Source organism: Saccostrea echinata, unplaced genomic scaffold (assembly GCF_033153115.1).
Source record: "Saccostrea echinata isolate AGI-Se365-2 ecotype Australia unplaced genomic scaffold, CSIRO_AGI_Sech_v1 ptg000030l, whole genome shotgun sequence".
In the NCBI taxonomy this organism is placed as follows: Eukaryota; Metazoa; Mollusca; class Bivalvia; order Ostreida; family Ostreidae; genus Saccostrea; species Saccostrea echinata.
In genome coordinates this window covers 18,689,861-18,713,928 of record NW_026889779.1, presented here as the reverse complement: position 1 = coordinate 18,713,928, position 24,068 = coordinate 18,689,861, and the positions used below count along the sequence as shown (strand labels likewise).

Here is a 24,068-nt window from a genome sequence, read left to right as displayed (position 1 = left end):
ATGGAATTTACTAACCAGGTATCATCCCGTACCCTGTCACTACAAAACTATGTAACGAATTTACCCCACCGATAAAATATTTATGCATTGTCTGTGGTTTGTAAAATTGTTTTTCTCACTATATGTATGTTTCATCACTCATACAATGCCTATTATGACGTCACGTTGTGTGACGTAATGTTGTTTTGCGAGTGTTTCGTGCTGTAATAACGTACTGACAGTTTTGAAGACTTTCAGTAAAGGGAGAAAAAGGTTCCATCTTCGTTACTTACATTAGTTAACTGTAACATTGTCAACAGACACTCGGCAAATCGTGTGAACTCGAGTTGTTCGAACGTTACAAAAGAACGATAACTCCGTATCGACCATGTATTGATTTTCAAGCGACTAGGTATAAGTAATACACCCCCTTCACGTGACAGACTTCAACCAATCGTAAGCCAGGATTTCATCGAAAAATCAACAGAGGTGGGGTAAACAATGAAACGTACGTAAAGCATACAGCTGAGGTTGACACCATTAAAATGATATATATATATGTATATTTGAATGGATTTTTTTTTTGGTATATGTATAATAATTATACATAATATACCGTATCTATCGATTGTACAGAGCGATAAAAATATGGAATTGATGGAAAATTGCATATTTTCTAGAGAATACACACTCGGTAATTAAACGTTTGTTATTAGACGTAGGGGGTGCAGAGATGTACATTATCCACGCTCCAGGTGCCTGTGTCTAAAATGACATTCTCCATTTGAAATATTTTTAAGATAGATAAACTCGACATAAAACAATCTATAATTTGAAAAACATGTGGAAATGATTCCAAATAAATACTACCTTTAAAAAAGAAATCCTTACATATCCGGTTTTCTTTGAAAATTGTGACCTCTGTTAGTGGCTGTTCCATCACCAAATACTTACTAAATTAAAAATACCGAAGAGCCCGTTAAAACAGAAACAGGGATCGACATCCCAACACCATTTACAGTATTAAGGATGCATTAGACATTGAATGTTTGGTCAATATGAACCCCACGTTTCTTACTTCCCCTCTCAGTGCCACGGATAATCCGTTAATACTCGGTCAAGTCATGAAATGATGCACTGCACAGAATGATATTATTTGCAGAGAAACCATAAACTTTATAGCGCTTTGTATGGAAGAAAATGTTTGTTTTAATTCTTGAATTAAAGAAGAACAGTAACTTTTTACTGAAGATGCTCAACACCTTGGACCTGCGAGGATGCTCTTATACGTAAATCAATTAAACCTCAAAAAGTTTTTTTAATATCAAAATATGACTTTAGGCCAGTAGACAACGCTCTAGGCGGATTTAACAATAGAAAAATTTAATAATATTCCATATCTTGAAAAAAAATGCCAAGATTTAAGGTTTAATTGCATAAACATCGCATGACAAAAGACAAATAAAATGTAAGCTATGTAATTAGTTTAATTTTTAAAATGTTCATCCAATGATTGTTGTATCGTAAAGCCTGAAATATAAGAATAAGATATATAGAGGATATTCAATGTTTTGCAGATGAATATGAAATTTATTTCACGAGTGTGACAGGATTTTTTGATATTTTCACGAGTGCGAAGCACGAGTGAAAATATCAAAAAATCCTGTCTCACGACTGAAATAAATTCCATATTCATCTACAAAACATTGATATTTTTCTGTTTATTACATTTTCTTTGATGTTCCCTTTGTCTTTTCGTAACACGGTGTCATAGGCTGTGACGTCATAGTTGAGCGGTTGAACATGGATTTTTAACAACATATTTGGAGAAACTTTGGCAGTTTTAGTCTCTGTCAAGATGGTTCATTTACTCTATCTTATAACAGGCCAGGAAGTTTTTTTAAACACTATTAGTGATGGGCATGGCTGTATGAACCCGGGGGGGGGGGGGGGGGGGCTTGCTTAGTACGGGCATGATTTGGGATTGGAAATCGAGAGTTTTGTCGCACTTCTGATTTTCTTACACTGTGAGAATACCATTTTGATATCCTTTCACACTGTGTCAGAATATCAGTTTTATTCAGTAGATAAATTTACAGTATTTCACTGTTGAAAATGTAAGAAAAGCATAATTATATATCATGATATTAAGTCCTATAACTGTTAGTCATGTTAGTTAAGCTGTACAGAAATTCGGAACGGATCGAATTGTTTATTTCGAGCTCGAAATTAAAGCATTCATAATTGAATGTAATTTTTTCTATATTTCTTGTAATGTATTTCAATTACAGTCCCATAATACAAAGGAATTTAAAACCAGGACAAAGATTTACTTTTGTAAATGCTTTAATATATTCAACATTGATTTTTAAACAATTAAACTAAAGAATCTAGTTAATTTCAATTGCAATTTCAAACAATTTTTTCATGACGTAAACAAGGCGAAAAACTCAATCAAGATTTCTGGCTGCATTCTAAGTATCTATTGCAAAATAAGACTCAGGTTACCACAGTTTTTGTCTTGGTAAGAAATCTATAAAATAGCTCCTCATTCCGATTTATAGGAATCTTAATAATTCTTTCATTGCAAATCAAGAGACTCAGCTATTAATGACCGTAAGATCCTAAGGATGATATTCGACTGAAAAATCCCAACAATAAAGTCGACATATTTTAACAATGAATTTAATATAGAGCGCTTTGATTAATATGAAAACTGACTCACGGTTTCTCACAAATAAAGTTTTTGCGATTCTCGCATTCGTCATCGTTCCACAACCAATTAGTTCCGGCCTCCAGCTCCATACAGTGTTCGTCCAAATGACCACCATTGTTCGGCTGACCGGGGGCCCAGTGGGAGAACCCCTGGGATCCGATCACGCTTCCGGTCTTGGTCCATGTCCACTCCCCCTCCTGTAGGAGGTCACTACCCCCGACCCAGAACCGGGGATGGTCATATTTTGCTGAATAGAATTAGATAAGGAGAAAACATTTCATGGGCTAATCGTTATCTACCTATTGGGATAGACTGCACAAATGGATACTAGGATGATCATGATACATACGAATATTATCTTCTTCTTTTTTTGTTTGCTTTTGGTGGTTTTATTTTTTTTTAATTTATTTTTTTCTGGCAAAAATATGCCCGAGTCGAATTTTTTTTTAGTTGGTACATGTGTATCTCCCTCCCCCTTTCCACTCTTGCATCCACTAATGAAAGTCGTAAACTTTTGACAAATTATGTGATTTAAAAATGTAAATGTCATTACATCCTTGATTTTGTAGATATCCTCGCAGGAAGTTGTCCTCAACCTGGCTTTCTATGGAAACCAATTCAGCTTGAATAGCATGACAGTAAATCTGCAAACGGAATGACTTTTGTTTTATTTTTAACAACTTACCGAAAGTGTGAATGTATAAAAGGCATAATTTCAACTGCAATTTATATCGATAAGTTGCATCAAAAATAGACAATGTGTGTAGCGACATATTTTATTGCACTGTATGTGTCATCTTCGCTAGCCGAGGGTTTCCGATCCGAAATTTACTCTAGATTTCGGATCGGAAACCCTTGGCTAGCGAAGACGTATATGTGTTGTCTCTACAATAAATATAATATACGACTAATCGGTGACAAACTTGTGACTTGATTTTGGTGCCGAAAAAAAAAATCATCTTTGATGGAGAGTGGTTGGAGTTGCAAACTATATTTACACTGGCTTGAGCCCACGTCGCTAAGACACGGTTGATGACGTAACAGGACTCGTCATGTCTTGTGAAACCATTTGGACAGTCTGCAACCACTATAAAAAGAAATACAGACACAATTATTTATACCAGGTGAAAGGAGCTATAATGTTTTGCGACTAAATTTTGTTCTGTAAAATATCCCTCAGTTCAAGCGAAGAAAAACTTGCATTGTTGCTAATAATTTTTAAAAAGAAATATTATTTATAATTTGAATTCTAAACAGAAATGGTCGGTAACTTGACAATTTTTTTTTTATATATATAAAGGAATATTTGTTTATACCAGTAAGAGTTACCCCTCTTACCCGAGAGTCTATGAACCTTAAGAGATATGAACTTTAACATTTGATATTCTTCCCATTCTCATTCTAAATGAAATGCATTTTTTGTAAATGAGCGTCACGCACGATTATAATTAAACTCATGATCAAGAAGTAAAATTTCATCGACTTCAGTCGAAAGAGCCTTGTACAAACCTGTTAAAAGGCTTTAAGCAATGACCTAAAATTACTCCCACTTAAAAATGTTCAGTCCAAAACACGCATTACTCATTGGGTGAACAAATAAATCGTTTCTCCGTGTCTATTTATTTTGTTTTTAATCATGCATGATCGACAAGAGAAAAAAAAATTCCGATGTATGGAAAATATTTTTTATTCATTTCACATTTTTCAGATGTGAAAAAGAAATATTAAGTATTGATCCATTTAATGATTTAAAAGCAAACAACATTTATAAGACATATTTCAAAAAATAATAATGAAAATATATTTTACTTTTTTGCGCTACTGTTAAATCTACACCTACTATGACCCCCCCACCCCCCACCCCCACCCCCCTTTAACAAGAAAGTTGTTTTTGTTTTTAAATAAAAGCGCTCGCAGACTGTTCCTTATATCCACTGATAATTTAATCTCCTATTAATGTAGGCAAGCGAAGAAATGTTGTTAAAATAGGCTCCTTTGATTTCTTACATATACCTATATAGAAGGATAGCAGTACAGATAAACAGACCTTTAAAATTAATAGACAAATCACATGTGGTGAGGGTATGATTTGATGTAAATTGAGACTTTATAATTACAAAATTGTAACGATTCTAATGCAGATCACGCTGCGGTTGCACTATTATGAGATAACTACAATTTGTATATAGATTTACTTACCGTACGAAATTATCACCGAGATAACAAGAAAGGACAGTTTGTCGGCCATTATTTCATCTCTTGTTGATAAAAATTTCGGCCTTTTATATTATCAGGTAAATCAAGATTGCGTGTTAGATTTTACTATACTTAACGTATCCAAGATTGCGTGTTAGATTTCACTATACTTAACGTCTCCAAGATTGCGTGTTAGATTTCACTATACTTAACGTCTCCAAGATTGCATGTTAGATTTCACTATACTTAACGTCTCCAAGATTGTGTGTTTGATTTCACTATACTTAACGTCTCCAAGATTGCGTGTTAGATTTCACTATACTTAACGTCTCCAAGATTGCGTGTTAGATTTCACTATACTTAACGTATCCAAGATTTCCAGTGGGTGGGGGTGTGTGTGTATGTGTGTGTGTGGGGGGGGGGGGTGCAAAAATAACACATGATAAAATACTAGGTACAGTATATATTGCTTGCCCCGATTGGTTCTAGTGGGTAAAATTAAGTTAAATTATGTTCTGTTGTAAATTCACTTATTCATTCATATATTTGAAATGAAAATTAAAGAAAAAATTTCCTTCAAATCTGCAACAGCACAAATACTTGCCATTTTTAATAGTTATCTGCGTATCTTTTACATGTAGCTACTGCGCTGTGAACTTGAAAAAAAGAAGTATTAAATTAGTATGACGTAAATGTCAACGCCAAGAAAGAGATATTTAATTCTAGAACTAGAATCCAAGTCTTTCTTTGTAAAATTACACTAATATTTATACAAAAGATTTTTTTTTGTTTATTTCTATGTCAAAATCAGGACTTATTTTGGGGGGCTATGATTTGAACAGAACTGAATCTTTCCTAAATAAGGATGTATATTTCTAAATATGACAAACTGTAGCCAGAGACAAGAGTATTATTGATGTCTCTGCTGTAGTCTTTCCGGTCTTAAGAAGAAGGTTCCCAAATCAATCCTACATCAAACTTACAGACTCCTTACTGTGGCCATGGAGCAAGATTTGAGCAAACTTCAATCTTCACAACCTAAGATTGTGTTTAATAAATCAACAAACCACAGATTGATAGACTGATGACGGACAACAATTACAAATGCTAAATAGAACCTTTGGCTAGGGTGAGCTATAACAAAACACTGTAATTCATCATCTTTATTTCTCCCATAAATCAAAACAGCATCTTTTACATTGTCTGGTTACTTAAACACATACATGTATATTCCAAAAAAAAAAAAAAAATCAAATTCAAAATACTGTTCCCAAACCACTTGCTGATGCGAAGGCAGTCAAAGCAATGGCTGCTTGTCGTGTTTCCAATAGCAACTTGGCCTCTTTTAACCAATCGGATGCCACCTTTCTGGCCTCGCCCTGCAGCTGATTCATAAATCTGACGGCTGTTTCGAAATCTCCCCTCTCCATCCAATAATTAGCATTGGCCAAAATTTCAAAATTGTCCATACTAGCAATGTCAACTTGGTCATGTAATCCCTTTATGTCATAACTTTTAAAACTTATAAAGGTGGACTGGAGGTATGATATAAAATACTTATACAGAGTTCCTCCGCATTCATCAATGGCCGCCACTTTTTTACAGACACTTGAGACTTTCTCGAATCGTTCCCTCAGAGTATCCTCTGTCCAAACCCCACGTACATAAGCTTTCTCTGGGATTGTGCTTACAATCATGTTGACAAAGGGGTGATTTCCGGCAGCATCGTATACTGCCACAATTTCATTCCCTAGGGGCTTTAGGCGGGCTTCCCAATCTAACTCCTCCTCTTTACCCCGGCGAATGCTGCCATTCAAAGCGAGGCTGGCTAGCCAAAGGTCCTGTGCCTCTCTGGCAATCTTTTCAGCAGCAGCCCTGTCTAATATTTAAAAAAAATCTATAAAAATACTTTTCATCATTTCCTCAAATTAAATATATTCTTAAAGGGTTAGACACAGATCTTTTTTTTTTCTTGTTCCACCTTTGGACAATGAAGTGCTTAATGTCAGTCAATACATGCAATGTCAGTACCCAAAAATAATCTAAAATAACAAAGCATTCCAGGAGGATTACTTATAACAAATGACATCCAGAGATCGTACTTACTCTCTACTGCAGTTTCGATGCCTTTCAGTCGCGCCACCCACCCAGCGATCTCGGCCTGGAAAGCCTGTCGCTCCTCAATAAACTTCAGATTGAACTGACGCTCGTATTTCTGTAAGAGTTCTTGTTCCTGGACCTTCAGGACTTCCTGTAAATGGTCGCTGTGGGCTGCGGCCTGTCGAGCCAGTTGTTGACGAAGGTCCACCTCATGCTGAACTTGGGCCTCTTCCTCCTTCAAATCAAATTTGACTTAAAAGTTAAAAAATACATGTAAACGTATTTCGTTCTATCCAATAAGATTACAATACATCTTAAAGTAATGGGGAATGAAAATCACTTTGCGATAAGCGTCAATTCATTATAAGTGTGTTCACTATAAGCTTGTTTTACTGTACAATTCTAAAAGATAACTCATACCCATTTGCGTTTTTCGAGATCAATGCTATTTTTTATCTTCTGTGTCTCGTCTTGAATTCTTCTGTCACACACTTTGTCGTCTGCACGTTTTTGACTTTCTAGCGCCTCCTGAATTCGTTCCTTCTCCAGAGCCATGTGATTGGCCAACTGGTGCTGCAGTTGCTCTATACGTCTGTGAGCATGTGCAATCAATGAATTTAATTCATCTTCACTCAGCTTCTTTCCTGCACAAATACATAAACTTCAAAAAATTATGAACACATTTTTTTTTCTGAATATAATCTCTCAATCTGGACTTCTTTCTTTTTCCACATAAATCCAACCCAACTTGCTGCCACACCATTTACTGTTTGACAGATAAAAGTACGAGTTCTGTCAATGTTAATATGATTTTGTGTTAACTACAAAACAGAAGTGCTATGGGCTTTGTAGCTCAAAGTAATAGGTATCTTTATTCATTATCATTAATGACCAATGATTATACAGTCTACAATATTCTGAAGTTGTCTCAGCTTTCAAATACATGTAGCTATATTTACTTTGTTTAAAAGTCTTCCTATACCAAAATTCTTCTAGTTAATGCACTAACTCACAGTCATTAAGCCTGCAGTCCGGTATATAGCCTATAGTTTTATAAATAAATCTAGTCTTAGAAACTGCTCACCTTTTCCCGGTTTGACATCAGGCATCAAACTCTCGAGTTCTCGCTGGAATTTCTTTTTCCCTTCCTCCACCAGATCATTGAACTTTAGAAGTCCCTGATTCTCTGACTCACTCTTTGCTATCTAAAAATCAAAATCGAACTGTTCAAAGAAATTGTTAAAATAAAAAATGTACTTAGTCCCATAGGTTCCTAAGTGCTCTACAAAGAAACAGGTCTTCGTGAAATATAATAACCTATGCAGAGACTAATTCTATTTGATATTCGTCTTGATGTATGACGTTGTCTTAATCTCATATAAAAAACATTGCTCTTAACCTTCAACTTGGCCAAACACTTTTTTATATAATGTTTAGAAAGAATTGCAAAGTTAGTTGGTGAACAGATGAATTGAGAGTTTGACAATAATGTTTACTCCCTCTAAACATTGATATTCAGTACATAAAACCCTTGTTTATGTTAAAAGCTATTAATAATGTCCAATCAAAACATGAATGGTCAAGACAACTAAGTCATTTCTCTTTTAATAGTAGGCAACCTTTCCTCTAGTTTAGTTTAATATGACTGACAGCAAACCATCTACCATTTTATTTACAGCTTTCTATAACCTTTAAATGTAATGACTTAGGGCAAACTTTACTGTTGCATGTAACAACAGAATTGTTACATCTCATGACTTATAGGTAACTTTATAGCTAAATAACTTGCATGAAATGGTTGTATTCTTACATATGATGATTTACAACTGACTGTATTTTTCATGTAATTACTTACAACTGACTACTTTATATGTAATGATTTACAGCTGGCTGTATTGTTTATTACAAGTAATAATTTACAACTGTTTTATTACACATAAATTTACACTGACTAAATTGTTACATGTAATGATTTACAGATTACCGTATTATGACATTTAATGACTTACAGCTGACATGTAATGTAATGACTTACAGGTGACATATCATGACTTACAGCTGACACATCATGACTTACAGTTGAAATGTAATGACTTACAGTTGACACGTAATGACTTGCAGCTGACACGTAATGACTTACATTTGACATGTAATGACTTATAGCTGACAAGTTATGACTTGCAGGTGACATATAATGACTTACAGCTGACACATAATGACTTACAGCTTACACATAATAACTTACAGCTGTCATATAATGACTTACAGCTGACACATCATGACTTACAGCTGACATCTAATGACTTACAGCTGACACGTAATGACTTACAGCTGACTGTATGGCATTTAGTTTACTACTGGCTGTATTGTAGGCCTCCTGAGCTGCATTCAGGACTTTGTTACTTTTTGTTGATTTGGTGTTCCTTGCTTCATCTACCATTGATTTTAACTTGTCCATTTCTGATCTACAAACATGATAGAGATATGATTCTTTGTCTTATACATTACTGGATTAGACTATGTGTGCTTGCATGTCATACTTAACTCCAGTTAGTTTACTCTAATTAGAGTAAATTGACAGTTTATCATTAGAAACTATACAATAAAATGGTACATAATTTGAAGATTTAATCTTGTGGCAGTCAGATGGGTTCGGCCACAGCTGGCCAGAAAGCTCAGTTGGTAGAGCACCTGACTGGAGACTCAGGGGGCTCGGATTCAAATCCTCTCCTATTACATTTGTTGCCATGTCGTGAAAGACCTGCCAGGGAAGAGCCTGAGTTTGTGTCTTGGGGGGGAGAGGCAAAGACCTTCAGGGAGGGAGGAATGTGGCAGTCAGACAGGTTCGATTACCGGTGGCCAGATAGCAAAGTAGCGCACCTGACTGGAGATTCAGGGGGCCGGGTTTGAATCCTGGTCTGATCTGTTGCATTTTTCTCCTCTCCTATTACAATTTTATACATTTATCTTCCTGATTGATGGTGATCTAACTGTGGCACTAATATTTTACCATGGCGGAACTCTGGCACTAATTTTTTAACTGTGGCGCTAAGGAATTTAACTGTGGTGGGGCCGCCACATTAAATGGCTATGGAGAACTTTGTAAAGGATTGAGAATGTTTTCATACCTGAGTGACTCCATGACTTTTTTGGCATTATCTGTGACCCCCTCTCTTTTCTGGAAGGCCTCGGACACAGCCTGCCACTGTCCTTCCTTGTTCAGGATCTGTAAATATTGACCAAGAGGTTAACCTTTCATCAAGTTGATTGTATTTTGAATCATTGTTGTTGTTCTCCCTAAGACTCTTGCTTGGTAATGTGACCCCGCCCCTGTTTTAGATACACATAACTAAGAATTGTACACTTACATCTGTTTTATCATCCATGGCAGTTTGAAGGGCCTTGGAGTGTTGTTTGACTGCTTCAATAACATCTTTCTGTAGATCTGATGCCTCTTGGAGCCTAGTTTTACAAGAATCCATCAGGTCCTTAAGTTTGGATTCCAGGGCTGAAAGTTCAACAGACAAAATAGTAAACTTAGTATCTGTAAAATGCTTCATCAGAACCCTACAATTGGCAGAGTGATTATTACTTACAAGTACATACAGAATGCTGACTTTTATCATCACTGATTTGTCTTCCCTTAACATTTAAAAAGTCATTTCTTGACCTGTTCTCCCTTTCTTTTTTTTGTCCTTCTCTCTATTAGCATTTTCAGTCTTTTAATTTTCTTTTTGTTGCTATATATCTATCTCCTTCACCCCTTTCTTTCACTCTTTCCCTCCCCTTACCTGTATTTTCAGCTTTTTCTTTCTCTCTTTGTTTCTGTACCTTTTGGTCTATGTATAACCCCCCTCCCTTCCCCCTCTCTCTAGCTCTCTCTGTCCTCACCTGTATTTTCAGCCTTTTCTTTCTCTCTTTGTTTCTGTACCTTTTGGTCTATGTATAACCCCCTCCCTTCCCCCTCTCTCTAGCTCTCTCTCTCCTCACCTGTATTTTCAGCCTTTTCTTTCTCTCTTTGTTTCTGTACCTTTTGGTCTATGTATAACCCCCATCCCTTCCCCCTCTCTCTAGCTCTCTCTCTCCTCACCTGTATTTTCAGCCTTTTCTTTCTCTTTTTGTTTCTGTACCTTTTGGTCTATGTATAACCCCCAACCCACCCCTCTCTCTAGCTCTCTCTCTCCTCTCTTTGTTGCTGTAGATTTTGGTCTATGTCTAACCCCCCACTCACCCCTCTTCTCTCTCTCCTCACCTGTATTTTCAGCCTTTTCTTTCTCTCTTTGTTGCTGTAGTTTTTGCTCTATGTCTAATTTTTCCCTCTCTTTAGCAGACAGTGTGGGTTGGGCTGGGGCAGGGCTGACTGCTGTCTCTGTAAGTATTTTTTTCATTTAAACATCTTTTACAGACTAAAAATGAGAATTGGACATAACAGAGAAATCTATCAATCTTTGCCTTAATTTTGGCTCTTTTCTGAAAGATTTCCTGAAATTTAAAATTTCTATATCATACTGAAAACAAATATTAATACAACCTAATACAAATTTTGCATATTATATGTCAAAATTTGGATCATCAAGTACTTTTCTTTTTTAATTTCAAACAGAGAATGCCACACTATCTAGGTCTGAGCATTCAGAAAATGTCCACAGAAAACATCTAGGTCTAAGCCCCTCCCTAGATGACCTCCTCCCTACCTTTGACTGTGGTCTTCACTGGTTCAGCCTTTGGTTCTGATTTCTTCGTTACTGGCTGAGGCTGTTTAAGAAAAAAGGGCAACTAAATTTTTCTTTTATTTTTTATCAGGTAAAAATAAATTTTAATTATGAAACAAGAGGGGGGGCATGAATTTTAAACTACCTGATGATGCTTCCATGTCAATATAACAAATGGCTTTGTTGTACTTGAGAAGATTTTGAAAAAAATTTTCCCATATATCCCTTTGTAAAAATTTGATCCCCCATTATGGCTTCTCCCTATCCTAGGGGTCATCATTTGAACAAACTTGAATCTACACTACCTGAGGATGCTTCCATATCAATATGACTAAACATAGCTTTTCTGTACTTGAGAAGAAATATTTTTTCTATATGTTCATATGTAAAACTTCTGATTTCCCATTGGGCCCCACCCTACCCCCCGGGGGTCATCATTTGAACAAAATTGAACAAGCATTCTGAGAGTATTGCATTAGCAATACTAGTCCCCTATTGGCAAGTGTAATCTGGTTCCCATTAAAAATTGAAAATGCCATAATTCCGTCAAAAATCAATGAAACGGAGCGAAATGCAAACTTAATCTATAACTCATCATGGTAAAGTCACATACCAAAAATCAGCTCAATATCTGCAAGCGTTTAGAAAAAAAGTGCGGAAAACCCTGAAAAATTGAAAAGGTTGTAATTCCATCAAAAATCATTGAAGCGGAACGAAATACAAACTTGATCTGTAACTTATCAAGATACTCTCACATACCAAAAATCAGCTCAATATCTGCAAGCATTTAGAAGAAAAGTGCGGAAAACCAAGTGGGACAGACTGACAGACAGACAGAGGGACAGACAGACAGACAGCTAGAAAGACAGACGGACAGACTCAGAGGAAACCTATACCCCTCCAGTTTCACCGGTAGGGGACTAATTAACACTACCTGAGGATGCTTCCATATCAAAATGAACTAATCATGGCAAGTCATGGCTTTGCAGTTCTTCTTCAGAAGATATTTTCCTATATATTTCTATTTAAGACTTTGATCCTCCATTGTGGCCCCATCCTACCCCCGGGGGTCATGATTTGAATAAATTTGAATCTACACTACCTGAGGAGGCTTCCATATAAATATGACCAATCAGGGCTTTGCTGTTCCTGAGAAAAAGATTTTTAAAGATTTTTCCTATATATTTCTATGTAAAACTTTGATAGTCCATTGTGGCCTCGCCCTACACCCAGGGGTCATGATTTGAATAAACTTAAATCTACACTACCTTATGCTTCCATATAAATATGACTCATCATGGCTTTGCTGTTCTTGAGAAGAAGATTTTTAAATATTTTTCCTATATATTTATATGTAAAACTTTGATCCTCCATTGTGGCCCTGCCCTACATCCCGGGGTCATGATTTGAACAAACTTGAATCTACACTACCTAAGGATGCTTCCACATGAGTTTCATCTTTCCTGGCCCTTTGATTCTTGAGAAGAAGATTTTTAAAAGATGCTATTAATTTTTCACTATTTCTTTATTATCCACCCTTGAAAGAGGACGTGGCCCTTCATTTGAACAAACTTGAATCCCCTTCACCCAAGGATACTTTGTGGCAAGTTTGGTTGAAATTGGCCCAGTGGTTCTTGAGAAGAAGGCGAAAATGTTAAAAGTTTACAGACAGACAGACAGACGGACAGACAGACAGATGTGGGACAAAAAGTGATCAGAAAAGCTCACTTGAGCCTTCAGCTCAGGTGAGCTAAAAATCAACTTCTAATAGGTACATTGTAAATGTACTTTCGGGACATTATTCTGAGGAAAATCCTGTTTTTAGTTGGCAAGATAATCAGCTTTATTTAGAATTTAGACTCCAGAACTATCTACTAACTTGGTGGGAGTGATTTAAACTCAGTGGGTTGGTGCAATTTTTACTCCCTGGCCTGATGCTGAAATTTACTCACTGGGGTGGGGGGGATGATTTTTTTATTGGCCACCTTGTAGATCAGGTGATTTTTACTCAATGGGGTTAGAGTGAATTTTTTTTTACTGATGCTGGGTTGGGAGGGGGGGGGGAGATTTTTACTTACATTTTGTTGGGGTGAATTTTGCTCCCTTGGATGGGAGGAATTTGTATTCACAAGGGAGGTGAGTTTTACTCACTGGGTTTGGGGTGAATTTCACTCACTGGCCGGGGTGAGGGGATTTATATTCACTAGGGTGGGGGTGAGTTTTATTCAGTGGGGTGGTGGTGACTTATACTCAGTGGGGTGGGGGTGACTTATACTCACTGGGGTGGGGGTGATTTTAGCCAGCGGCTTTTGTTCCTCTTCAGCAGCTTTCCCTGAACCAGATACAAGGCCCTTTATAGGATCATAAACGTATTCTTGGAATGGACTATATACATTTTTCTCCATCACTTTCTTAAATTCTGGATCCACAAATTCACCATAGGCAGCAGCTCCTCCCAAAGCTGCTGTAGGCAACAGAACAAACCACCTATAATCACATAAAATCATGTTACATTATTTACTGTGCATTATTTCTTATTTTATTTACATGAGTACTTAATACTGCAAAATGACTTGTAGACATCAAACTGTGATAGTATGCAAGTGGACTGTAGATCATGAGCTTTTACAGGTACATGTAACTTAGCAATATAAAAAAAAAATAAATTTGAGTAATTTTATTTCGTGATTTGTCCTTCTTGCAAAATTAAGTGATAATAAAATTCTCAAATATATTAAGGAATTAACAGTATTTTTTACAGGAAATAACTAAAATTAAATAATCAGATAAATACACAGCATGCAATTTTCTTCTAACTTAAGACATACAGTACATGTATTTAGTAATTTCGAAAAAAAAATCATTAATCATGGTAATCAAATATTCTGTTTTCAAACTGTTGGATGAGTGTGCTATAAAACAGTTTAACATACAATGAATTATAGACATGAATGTAGTCTGTCTGATGTCACCCTCTGTTGCTTGGATCAAACACAGAGATCAATGTTTTTACCATTTCCAGATTAAGTACAGCATACTTACTTTAGAACTCCACCTTTCTGGGGAGGGGGTCCAGATGCCATACATCTTTGTTGTATTGGCTTCACTACACTGGAGGTCTGAAAAAGAAAATGAGGCCAAAAAAAAATAATAGTCTTGTTTCCTGCTACCCGACCTACCCTATTTTTTTGCACCCGACCCTAAAGTTTTTTTCAAGTTTTGGGAGAAAAAAAATCGGGAATTTCCAGAATTTCATCGTTCTGTCACTGTAATCGGTTTCCGTGTTAACACAAAACAAGCATTTCATGAAATTCTTGTTTTAAATATGGACTTTCATAAAATACCACTTGAGTTGTGCATAAAAGACATGAAATTCAATTTTAAAAGACAATGTTGACCTGTGACATGTTTAATTTTATCTTGTATTAGTTCATATCCAAAAAATGCTGTCGGAAAAAAATAAAATAAAAATATAAAATAAAATAATTTTCCTACCTACCTACCCTATTTTTTTCAGGCTGGTAGCAGGAAACAAGACTATTATTTTTTTTGGCCTGACATGGATCAAATGTTATCAACACCAACCTAAGATCTGCTAAAATGATGGGGAGAAAGGGGCACATTTCTACAGGACTACGCCACGTAATTTTCAAGGGGGACAATGACTGGAGTTAAACATGTAACATTGTAAACCTAAACATTCTAGAAGGGTCTCGCACATGACTGTTGGAAACTCAATTTACCATTTTTACATTTCACCATTAATTGCAACATCTAATACTTTTCAGGAATTTGGTGAAAGCAAAGGTGATAATGTTCTTACTAATATTAATTGATAAAACAATCTGATTAAAATCAGCTGTTCTGATACGCTACTGCAAATAAGGTCATATTCAGGACCGGTCCAATGCTCTACCAATTAAGCTAAAGGGTTAACCCACTAGGCCAAGTTAGTAGGATGCCATGTATTTTCTATATACCACAAGTAGACTTCATCAAAAGTCAATAACTGTATAATGTCATAAACAAATGTAAAGCTCTAGTCACAAAATATCTTAGCCATTGATAGACTGCAGCTAAAGCAAAGCTTTACTTTATAATCAAATAAGTATTAATACAAATATAAAGTACAAAAGCATAAAGACATACTTTCATTTTAGCTCTTGACAAGAGCAAAATGAAAGTTAATGCCCAATGGCAATTTCAAGATACAATGGTGTCTAATCAAAGTGTAAGACAAATCCTCGCCGAGTTTGCTATTTGAAGAAATGATAACCATACCTTAATCCGCGGGGTGACGCCCCTCGCTGCAGCTCGCCACATCCTTTTACAGCGAGAACCAAAAATTTATTTGCCCAGACACCGGTCTCCCTCACGTCCAAGGACAAAATTAATATGTGAACGTCGATCCCGACAAAATATGAAATCATTTTTCAAAATCATTTTACGCGAATTATGTGTATAGAAAGTTGATTAGTGAATTTTATTATATATTTTTATTTTCTCATTAAGCCAATTTTAACTTGCGTCATTTTAGTAAATGCTGAGCAGATATGTTTCTTTTTTAATGAGTCGGGATCTGAAATAAATTGAAAATGGCTGCCTCCATGATCAGGAATTTTTCCAAGGGTAAATGTTCATTTTTATGCAAAAACATGTACATATTAGTTTTGTTGAGACCTGTTATGTTCCAATTCGATTTCTACAGATCATAATATCTTGAAAAAGAAATAACTGATTTTTCTCTTGAGTTTTTTTTAGTGTGTCACTCACTCACTGTACCAGGTCTGGTACAATCACTAGATTTAGCAACGTAGCTTGAATTACCTACATACTCATAGCTTTATTTACCTACCTGAAGTAGCTTTATTTAGCTACTAAATCAAACTTATTTCTTAAATTAGCATTTTCCCCAGAAAGTGCAGTAAATTGCACTTTGATGCAGTGATAATTTTCAACTTTGAACTCATCTGAAAACAATTCATGAAAAAAAATCACTCTTGGAGATGTGTCTTTTTCTGTGCAATTGCAATCAAAGTTCTAAAATTTTGGGGCTATATACAACAGTTAATTTGTGACCTAACAGTTACTTCTTGAGTGAATTAACAAAGAAAACCAGTTTTGGTTAACATGAGCACAATGTGAAGCAGTCATACTTATCCACGCCTCATCGCACACAAGGTGGTGTACAGTTACTCAAACAATGGAAATACATCTTTTCCTTAAAAGTGTTTAAATACAGCAATGTTAAAACTATCTCTGCTTTAGATTGCTTTTAAATAATACCTAGAATAAATATTAGTAGACATTTACCATGTTTACTTGCTATTTTTTTGTATTTTTAAAATAAAAAGCAAAATTGTGAAAAGTTACCTCGAAATAACTAAATAAAGCTACCTGAGGTAGGTAAATAATGCTATGGTAGGTTATTTTAGCTACATAGCTAAATGTACTGATTGTACTGGACCTGTGTACATGTGTGTTCAATTGCTGAAAGAAATCAAAGTTTTCCCAAGATAGACATTAAGTTTTTTGCTTTTTATTGTATTCAATATTCAACCAAAGTTAATATGAGGAAGATAAAGAAATAACAAACAAAACAAATTTGTACAAAATTATAGATATTGATAACTTACATATTCATCAGTCAGGGTGAGACAGAAATCCATCATTCTGAAAATGATGATTACTAGTCATTAAATTAATATGTGTTACTGTGTGACGATTGGGGTGAGCTTATTTGTATCATCAAAAATCTTTACACAGCTTACTTTTGTGACTTTGGTTCAAACTTAAATCACAGTGACACATGTATATCAAGACACATTCTTCATATATAAGTTGGCTTTCCATAACAGAGTTTAAATAGACCTGGTGGAATTTTGACAAAATGACAAAATCTTGATGACAATTAAATGATGATTAGACAGAGAAAGAATTATGATGATCTCTTTATATTTCGCTACTTTGACAGGGGCCAGAGTCCTAGCGAGACATGTTTTCAGACATCCCACATGTATTTACAATACGGAGGTTCTGGCTGTATCAGGGAGTAACATAAATTGTACCAGTCTCACACAGCAGTTCTCCACCCTGAATCTGGGAAATACAGACACCTACACAGAGAAGAACCTGTATGGAACATCACAGAGGTGAGGGAGACAGACAGACAGACACATATACAAACACACACAGAAAGAGAGAGACAGGCACATACACACACACACAGAAAGACAGACACATGCACATAGAAGAGAGAGAGAGAGAGACAGATGCATATACACAGACGTAGGACAGAGAGACAGACAACATACATGAAGACATCAAAAGCCATCATTCTGTCATTACAAACCATATATGAGTTTTCTGGTAAACATTTGTCAGAGTGATAGCCCTTGAATTTTAAGAAATTGATGAAAAATGTGCATACACTATTACACTAACCTGATCAATGATTAAAAGCCTAATTGATAGGAACTTCAATTAAATTACAGATCGCTGCTGGAAGTTTGTACACCTTTCAAGACAACAGTCAGAACTAAGATTCGCTACAGCAGACTCAACAAAGACAAGACAGTCCGTCCCGTTATTCGACGATTTTATCGACTGGACTGGGGTGCATGGATCCGAACAAGATGTGGTCGTGGGAAGAAACGCTATCAAAAATCCTCAGCACGAAAAAGACGCCTGGATCAACATGTGTTTTGTAACAAACAACAAAATAAACTATTGGACCAACTGGTCACGCCCTTCTGGAGGAAAAAAATGTACTTTGTGGATGACCCTTATGAACCTTACCACAAGCGACATCATCTCTCTAGATATTTTAAAGAAAAACCTGTATTTTTACCATGATTGTTGAATGTTACATTTTTGTTTAAGAAAATAAATATCATGCTGATTGTGCCTACATTATTAATCTTTATTTTTAGGGTAAAAATGTAAGTTTATAGGCTGCTATAACTGCACTATGCTCGACTGCACTTCATGTTCTAAGCCGTGAACTCAGATATGTCACTTCTATTGTAGATATTGTTTATTCTGTATTATGATCATGTAATCTAATAAGCTTTTTGACTTAAGGAATAATAAACAATTAATTTTAGGGCAATCAAAACCTAAGTAAGTATATCGAAAACCTGTCTTGACTCTTGTACTCCGACAGGAAGAGCAGCCATTATATAGCATTATCCAATCATTGTCACTCATTACCTTGATATAAATTTAGCAACACAAGAATTCAGTGCATTGAAGCATGACGACAGAAGTTGGATTGGTCCTTTTGACCGCGGCGTGCACCGTGTGACGCCACAGTCTTGTGAGTCGTGATAACAAGAACACGAACTGCACGAGGAGAAAGTTTTTTCATGGTTTGTACCTATCTTCGCTCATAGTCATATTATCATAACTTGGTTAAGTGGAGAAACTTTAACATTTGATAATTATTTTGGATGAATATTAAGGTCTGAAGGATGCGTGCATGCATGACCATAGGGACAAAGGGGGCATGGGAGGTTGTGCTATCATGTTGTAATGGTAAAGTTTGAAATTACTAGGTGGAGGTAAATGCCTAGTAATTACCTTCACCTAGTAAATTCAAAATTTACAACATGATAGTGCCCCCACCCACCCATCACCAAATGAAATTACTAAGGGACCTTTTGTTTAGATAATCATCCAGTAAATACCTATTTTGATATATTGCACTCAACCCATATGCATTTTTTTATTATTATAAAAACAAAAAGATTGTCTTCAGGGACAATTATTGATTTTTTTTAACGGCTAGGTACCTGTAATCTTCAAAAAGAAAAGAAACGGAATGAAAGGAAAAGAAAATCGGTGACAGGCAAATAAATTAAGGACATAGGCAACGTAGTTTGAACTTTATTGTCTTTTTCCCTGGAGTTGAAGAGTTTCAATACTTAAAGGAACTGTGTGCTAGATTTTAATGTCTATAAATGCTATTATACACTTCTTCTAAAACAAGTTTGGATAAATAAAAACGTCTAGAATATACGTTTAGTAGTTTTTCTATATTTTTTTTTTTTGAAATTTACAAGAATTTTCATCAATTGATATCGTTTCAAAACCCCTGGTAAAGCATGTTAATTTTTTCTCTACAAACATCTGATGGCACTGTAATCTTATATTAAGAATATCTTGAAAATTTATCTGTAGGTAAGGTACGTTGCGTATGTCCTTAAACACACAGTTTTAGGATGATGATAAGTGCATCTACCATGTATAAAGAACGAAGGTGCTTTTGATTGACATTCGGCAGGAATCGGGGCGCACTTGAAAAGTGAAAACTTTATTGAACTTTCAAATTATTTTTTTTTTTACATTCTTTTGATGCATTATGTATCTTTGAAATAGGAAAGGAAAATATTTTTTTTTATAGTAAGTTGTTTTGATTTCCTTAAAAATAGCTTATGTAATTAAAACATGACTAGATGAGTCATTTGGTACAAAATGTTACATTTTTAAACACGTTTTTCTAAAAATTTGCTTTCTCTGGGTCATCTCTCCACGATTTTAAAAAAGACATTTATGTGCATTTGTATTCAAAGAAACGAACAAACATTTGTAATAAATGGAGAGAAGACCCAGAGACTATAAAAAAATGAATGTTTTCCAAAAAATACCTATGTGTAAATGCGTTGCTTCTTTGTCATTTTAAATTCCAGGGTGTTTGTGTAGCGATGATAGCTCAGTCGTATGCTTTACCAGCTATGGTTTTCATACTTCACATGTGTATTCCTTGTGAAAAGACCTTTCTTTGGGTACCATCATACTTGACCTTTTGACCTTGGAGTATGACCCACTTTTTGCAAAATTTTATGAGACTTTAACCTTGGCCATAACTTTAAACAGTTGGTACTTGGGCTTTCAAACTTCACATGTGTATTCTTTGGGACAAGACCTTTTTTTGGATACCAACAACTTTGACCTTGACCTTGGAGTTTGACCTACTGTTGAAAAAACTTTAACCTTGGCCATAACTTCTGAAGAGATTGAGCTAGGGTTTTCATATTTTACATGTACATTCCTTGTGACAAGACCTTCCTTTGGATACCAACAACTTTGACCTTTTGACCTTGACCTTGGAGTTTGACCTATTTTAATTTTGAAAAACTTTGACCTTGGCCATAACTTTTTAACAGTTAGTGCTAGGGTTTTCATACTTCACTCGTGTAATCCTTGTGACAAGACCTTCCTTTGGATACCAACAGCCCTGACCCTTTGACCTTGACCTTGGAGTTTGATCTACTTTTGAAAAAACTTTAACCTTGGCCATAACTTTTGAACAGTTGGAGTAAGGTCTTTCATAATTCTCATATGCATTCCATAAGCTGCCATATGGGGGCATTAGTGTTTCAAAAACACATCTTGTTTCTTCTTTTTTTCATACAAACAATCAAGTTGTTTATCTGTTGAATTTTATTTTATATATAAAAGTTTTAAAAGAGATAAAGTTTGGTTCAGTTGCACAGGGAGCGAAAGCAATTTTTCAAACTGAAACTTCATTTCATATCTCATATCCTATTATACTGTTAGGTGTTTATTATTTATAGGAAGTGTTACTGTGTTTTGTAACTATTAAGATAAGTGGACTAAAATATTTCAAATTTGCAAGCTATTTCAGTGTAAATCTAAACATTTTCCTATGTGCATAACTTTGTAAGGTCTGTCCACTAATGGTCAGCCGACCAAATCGTGGACATTTAAACCATAAGTGTTTCGTACACATGATTCATGCAGATCGCACGCCAAGTACACCAATCTTCTTTATACATGTAATTGGGGGTGAGAAGGAGGCACATCCAAACATTCACATTTTGGGGGGACACAAATTCATTGTCAAGCAAAAAAAGGTCATCAGACGTAATTATTGAGGGGGCACATCCATAAAGTAGCTTTGATATGCTATAGTATATTCTATAGTGGCAAAATTAGGGGGGAAGGGGGGTGTTAGGGGCCGTGCCCCCTCCCTACGGGTTCCTAACAGTTGACATCCTCACAACGTCAGGGGTCCTGAGTCAACACGTTGCCGTTGGACCCCTAAGTCAGGGGTCCAACGGCAACGTGTTGACTCAGGGGTCCAACGGCAACGCACGTGTTGACTCAGTACCCCTGACGTGAGGACAAACAGTTGATAAAAAGTGACATGAAGAAAAAAATTCCGAATTTGAGAACTTTTAAACTAAAATAGTTACCTGTAGATCTGGAGCCTGATGAAGTAGGAAAAAAACACTTTTTATCCCAATCAGGTATTTTGTCATTGCATTGAAAATGTAAAAATAACACTTTTCTACGTTGGAAATTTATTTGTAATGAAAAGAAGCATGCATGTATAAGGTAAAATGGTAAGTATATTTTTAGTTCTACTGGTCAGAGACCAGAAAAGCTTTTGCGATATTCAGGTGTCTGACGTCCATCCGTCTAGCTGTATTTCTGTCTGTCTGTAATACTTTCGTTTCCGCGCGATATCTCGAGAAGCCTTTGATCTTTTGCACTGAAATTTTATACCACAACCAAACACAAATCCCTATGGCCTAAAGAAGACCCCTATTGATTTTGAGGTCAAAGGTCAAGGTCATAAATTTATAAATTCTGTCTGTTTTAACACTTTTTTCCGGGCCATATCTCGAGAAGCCTTTAAGCTTTTGCAATGAAATTTTATTCCACAACTCCTTATGGCCTAAGAAAGATCCCTATTGATTTTGAGGTCAAAAGGTCGAGGTCGTAAATTCATACATTCTGTCTGTATGTAACACTTTTGTTTCCGGGCGATAACTCAAGAAGCTTTTGAGCTTTTGCAATGAAATTTTATATTATAACTCCCTATTGCCCCGCCCGCCCCTCTCAAAGTGTTACACCCCGTTTTTATTTTATTTTGGTCAATTTTTTTTTCAAAAGTCAATTGGAAATTTTTTGGCATTGATCACGCTCAAAGTTTTAGAGTTACTCCCCGTTTGTACTAAAAGTTGCGTGTCACTATTTTTAGCACAGGAGCATGTGGACAATTATTACAGGTAATACAGGATGTCAGCGGGCTTTATATTCTAATTACATCTTTTAGAACCGTTTAGTAAAGACTAAGACGACACCATGTTTTGTAAAATTTTGACAAAATCGAAAGTGAATATATACATGTATATGTGACCTGTTGTTTGCATTTGATTTATAATATTGTCAAGCGCCTTCGTTGGTCTTGAGGCATGATTCTCGCTTTAGATGCGAGAGTTCCCGGGTTCAAATCCCGGACGATCCCGAATTTATTTATTTATTTATTATTTTTTTTTTTGAAATGTTTTTTTTTCCATTTACTAAATCATAGTATTCAACATATGAAATAAAGAAGTTGTGACGTCTGGGTGTACAAACCCTCTCATAAAAGCATTATTACAGTGCGATAATAATAAATATTATATAAAAAAGAAACTTCTGTACACATTTTAAAGAATAAGCAATCAAATCTATATATCCATATTGGCAATTCGCTTCAGGATATACATTTAATAACTCTGCAAATCCATGTGGAGGGGGGGGGGGGTCCGATCCCCCCCCCCCCCCCGATCTGCGCATGCTCTTCTTTTTTCCTTAAGCGGGGACACAAATTCTCTGAATTAACTTGTTTAATTTCAGATTCTCCTCTGAAAACGGCTGGACTAATTTCAACAATTTTTATTTTCCGTTTCACGGGCGTTTTTGACAAAGAAAGAGGGCGTACAAGGCCAGAACAATCACTCACTTAGAGACAATATATTTCTCCCAAAGCTAGATCATGGAAAAAATATTTTTCTAAAATTATGTTGTCAGTAATATCATCTTCAACACATTTTATTCATTTATTTTATTGAATGACCTTTTGATTGATAATCGTTTTATAAAGGTGATAGTTAAGCACATTTAATGTAAATTAGGTATATAGGAGCCATAAAAAATGATTTTTAAATATGAATGGGTCAAGTTTCCATTCTACATTTAATTAACGTTTAAAGACGGAAAAATAAAAGTAAAATACATTTTATGTTAAAAAAATGGAGTTTGAATCCATTCTGTATGAAAATCGAACATTTTTGAAAAAAAATTAAATTCGTTTATCTAAAACACACTGACACATATCAATGACAAGAAGACTTCGTAGCTTAGTGGTTAATGCGTTCAGTCGAGAGAGAGAGAGAGAGAGAGAGAGAGAGAGAGAGAGAGAGAGGAAAAGACGCGTTCAGTCTTATGTCTAGTAAGCATGAGTTTTGGAGAGCTAGAGTTCGAATCATGTGCAAAGCTCTTTTTTTTCCTTTTCCCATAGGCTACCTTAAAAACATAAGTGAAAAATATATTATTTATCAGTTAGTTAT

At 35.6% G+C, this 24,068-nt stretch overlaps 3 protein-coding genes across 4 annotated transcripts; 1 reads left to right on the top strand and 2 right to left on the bottom strand.

Annotated features, from left to right (window-relative positions):
• Window positions 1–1,459: 1,459 nt before the first annotated feature.
• On the bottom strand, window positions 1,460–4,965 carry LOC133196489 (perlucin-like). The gene is made up of 5 exons (XM_061332374.1): window positions 4,895–4,965; window positions 3,694–3,782; window positions 3,249–3,339; window positions 2,705–2,942; window positions 1,460–1,509 (listed from the first exon to the last, which is right to left on the bottom strand). The coding sequence occupies exons 1-5, from the start codon at window positions 4,941–4,943 to the stop codon at window positions 1,482–1,484; spliced, it is 495 nt and encodes a 164-aa protein (XP_061188358.1). The 5' UTR covers window positions 4,944–4,965; the 3' UTR covers window positions 1,460–1,481.
• A 1,074-nt stretch (window positions 4,966–6,039) lies between these two features.
• On the bottom strand, window positions 6,040–16,078 carry LOC133197469 (MICOS complex subunit Mic60-like). 2 transcript variants are annotated; one of them, XM_061333526.1, is made up of 12 exons: window positions 15,985–16,078; window positions 14,746–14,822; window positions 13,983–14,190; window positions 11,686–11,746; window positions 11,244–11,360; window positions 10,360–10,499; window positions 10,120–10,217; window positions 9,321–9,456; window positions 8,076–8,196; window positions 7,412–7,635; window positions 6,998–7,226; window positions 6,040–6,770 (listed from the first exon to the last, which is right to left on the bottom strand). In XM_061333526.1, exons 1-12 carry the CDS (start codon window positions 16,024–16,026, stop codon window positions 6,148–6,150), a joined length of 2,076 nt encoding a protein of 691 aa, XP_061189510.1. In that variant the 5' UTR covers window positions 16,027–16,078; the 3' UTR covers window positions 6,040–6,147. The 2 variants fall into 2 exon arrangements, with proteins under 2 accessions (XP_061189510.1, XP_061189511.1); XM_061333527.1 differs by having other exon boundaries at window positions 11,686–11,740.
• Window positions 16,079–16,253: 175 nt separating this feature from the next.
• Window positions 16,254–18,605, top strand: LOC133196488 (large ribosomal subunit protein bL35m-like). The gene is made up of 3 exons (XM_061332373.1): window positions 16,254–16,332; window positions 17,678–17,855; window positions 18,198–18,605. Exons 1-3 carry the CDS (start codon window positions 16,299–16,301, stop codon window positions 18,556–18,558), a joined length of 573 nt encoding a protein of 190 aa, XP_061188357.1. The 5' UTR covers window positions 16,254–16,298; the 3' UTR covers window positions 18,559–18,605.
• Window positions 18,606–24,068: the final 5,463 nt, after the last annotated feature.

What these genes read in the sequence shown, in the direction of transcription:
- LOC133196488 (XM_061332373.1), top strand. Translation starts at nt 16,299, where the DNA reads ATGGCTGCCTCCATGATCAGGAATTTTTCCAAGG. An exon ending in GATCAGGAATTTTTCCAAGG is followed by an intron (nt 16,333 to 17,677) that starts GTAAATGTTCAT and finishes CTACTTTGACAG; the next exon opens with GGGCCAGAGTCCTAGCGAGA. An exon ending in CTGTATGGAACATCACAGAG is followed by an intron (nt 17,856 to 18,197) that starts GTGAGGGAGACA and finishes ATTAAATTACAG; the next exon opens with ATCGCTGCTGGAAGTTTGTA.
- LOC133197469 (XM_061333526.1), bottom strand. Translation starts at nt 16,026, where the DNA reads ATGTGGCGAGCTGCAGCGAGGGGCGTCACCCCGCGGATTAAG. An exon ending in CAGAAAGGTGGAGTTCTAAA is followed by an intron (nt 14,191 to 14,745) that starts GTAAGTATGCTG and finishes ATGTGATTATAG; the next exon opens with GTGGTTTGTTCTGTTGCCTA. An exon ending in ATCTCGAAAAACGCAAATGG is followed by an intron (nt 7,227 to 7,411) that starts GTATGAGTTATC and finishes TTTGATTTGAAG; the next exon opens with GAGGAAGAGGCCCAAGTTCA.
- LOC133196489 (XM_061332374.1), bottom strand. Translation starts at nt 4,943, where the DNA reads ATGGCCGACAAACTGTCCTTTCTTGTTATCTCGGTGATAATTTCGTAC. An exon ending in CTCGGTGATAATTTCGTACG is followed by an intron (nt 3,783 to 4,894) that starts GTAAGTAAATCT and finishes TTCTTTTTATAG; the next exon opens with TGGTTGCAGACTGTCCAAAT. An exon ending in AACTTTATTTGTGAGAAACC is followed by an intron (nt 1,510 to 2,704) that starts GTGAGTCAGTTT and finishes CTTATATTTCAG; the next exon opens with GCTTTACGATACAACAATCA.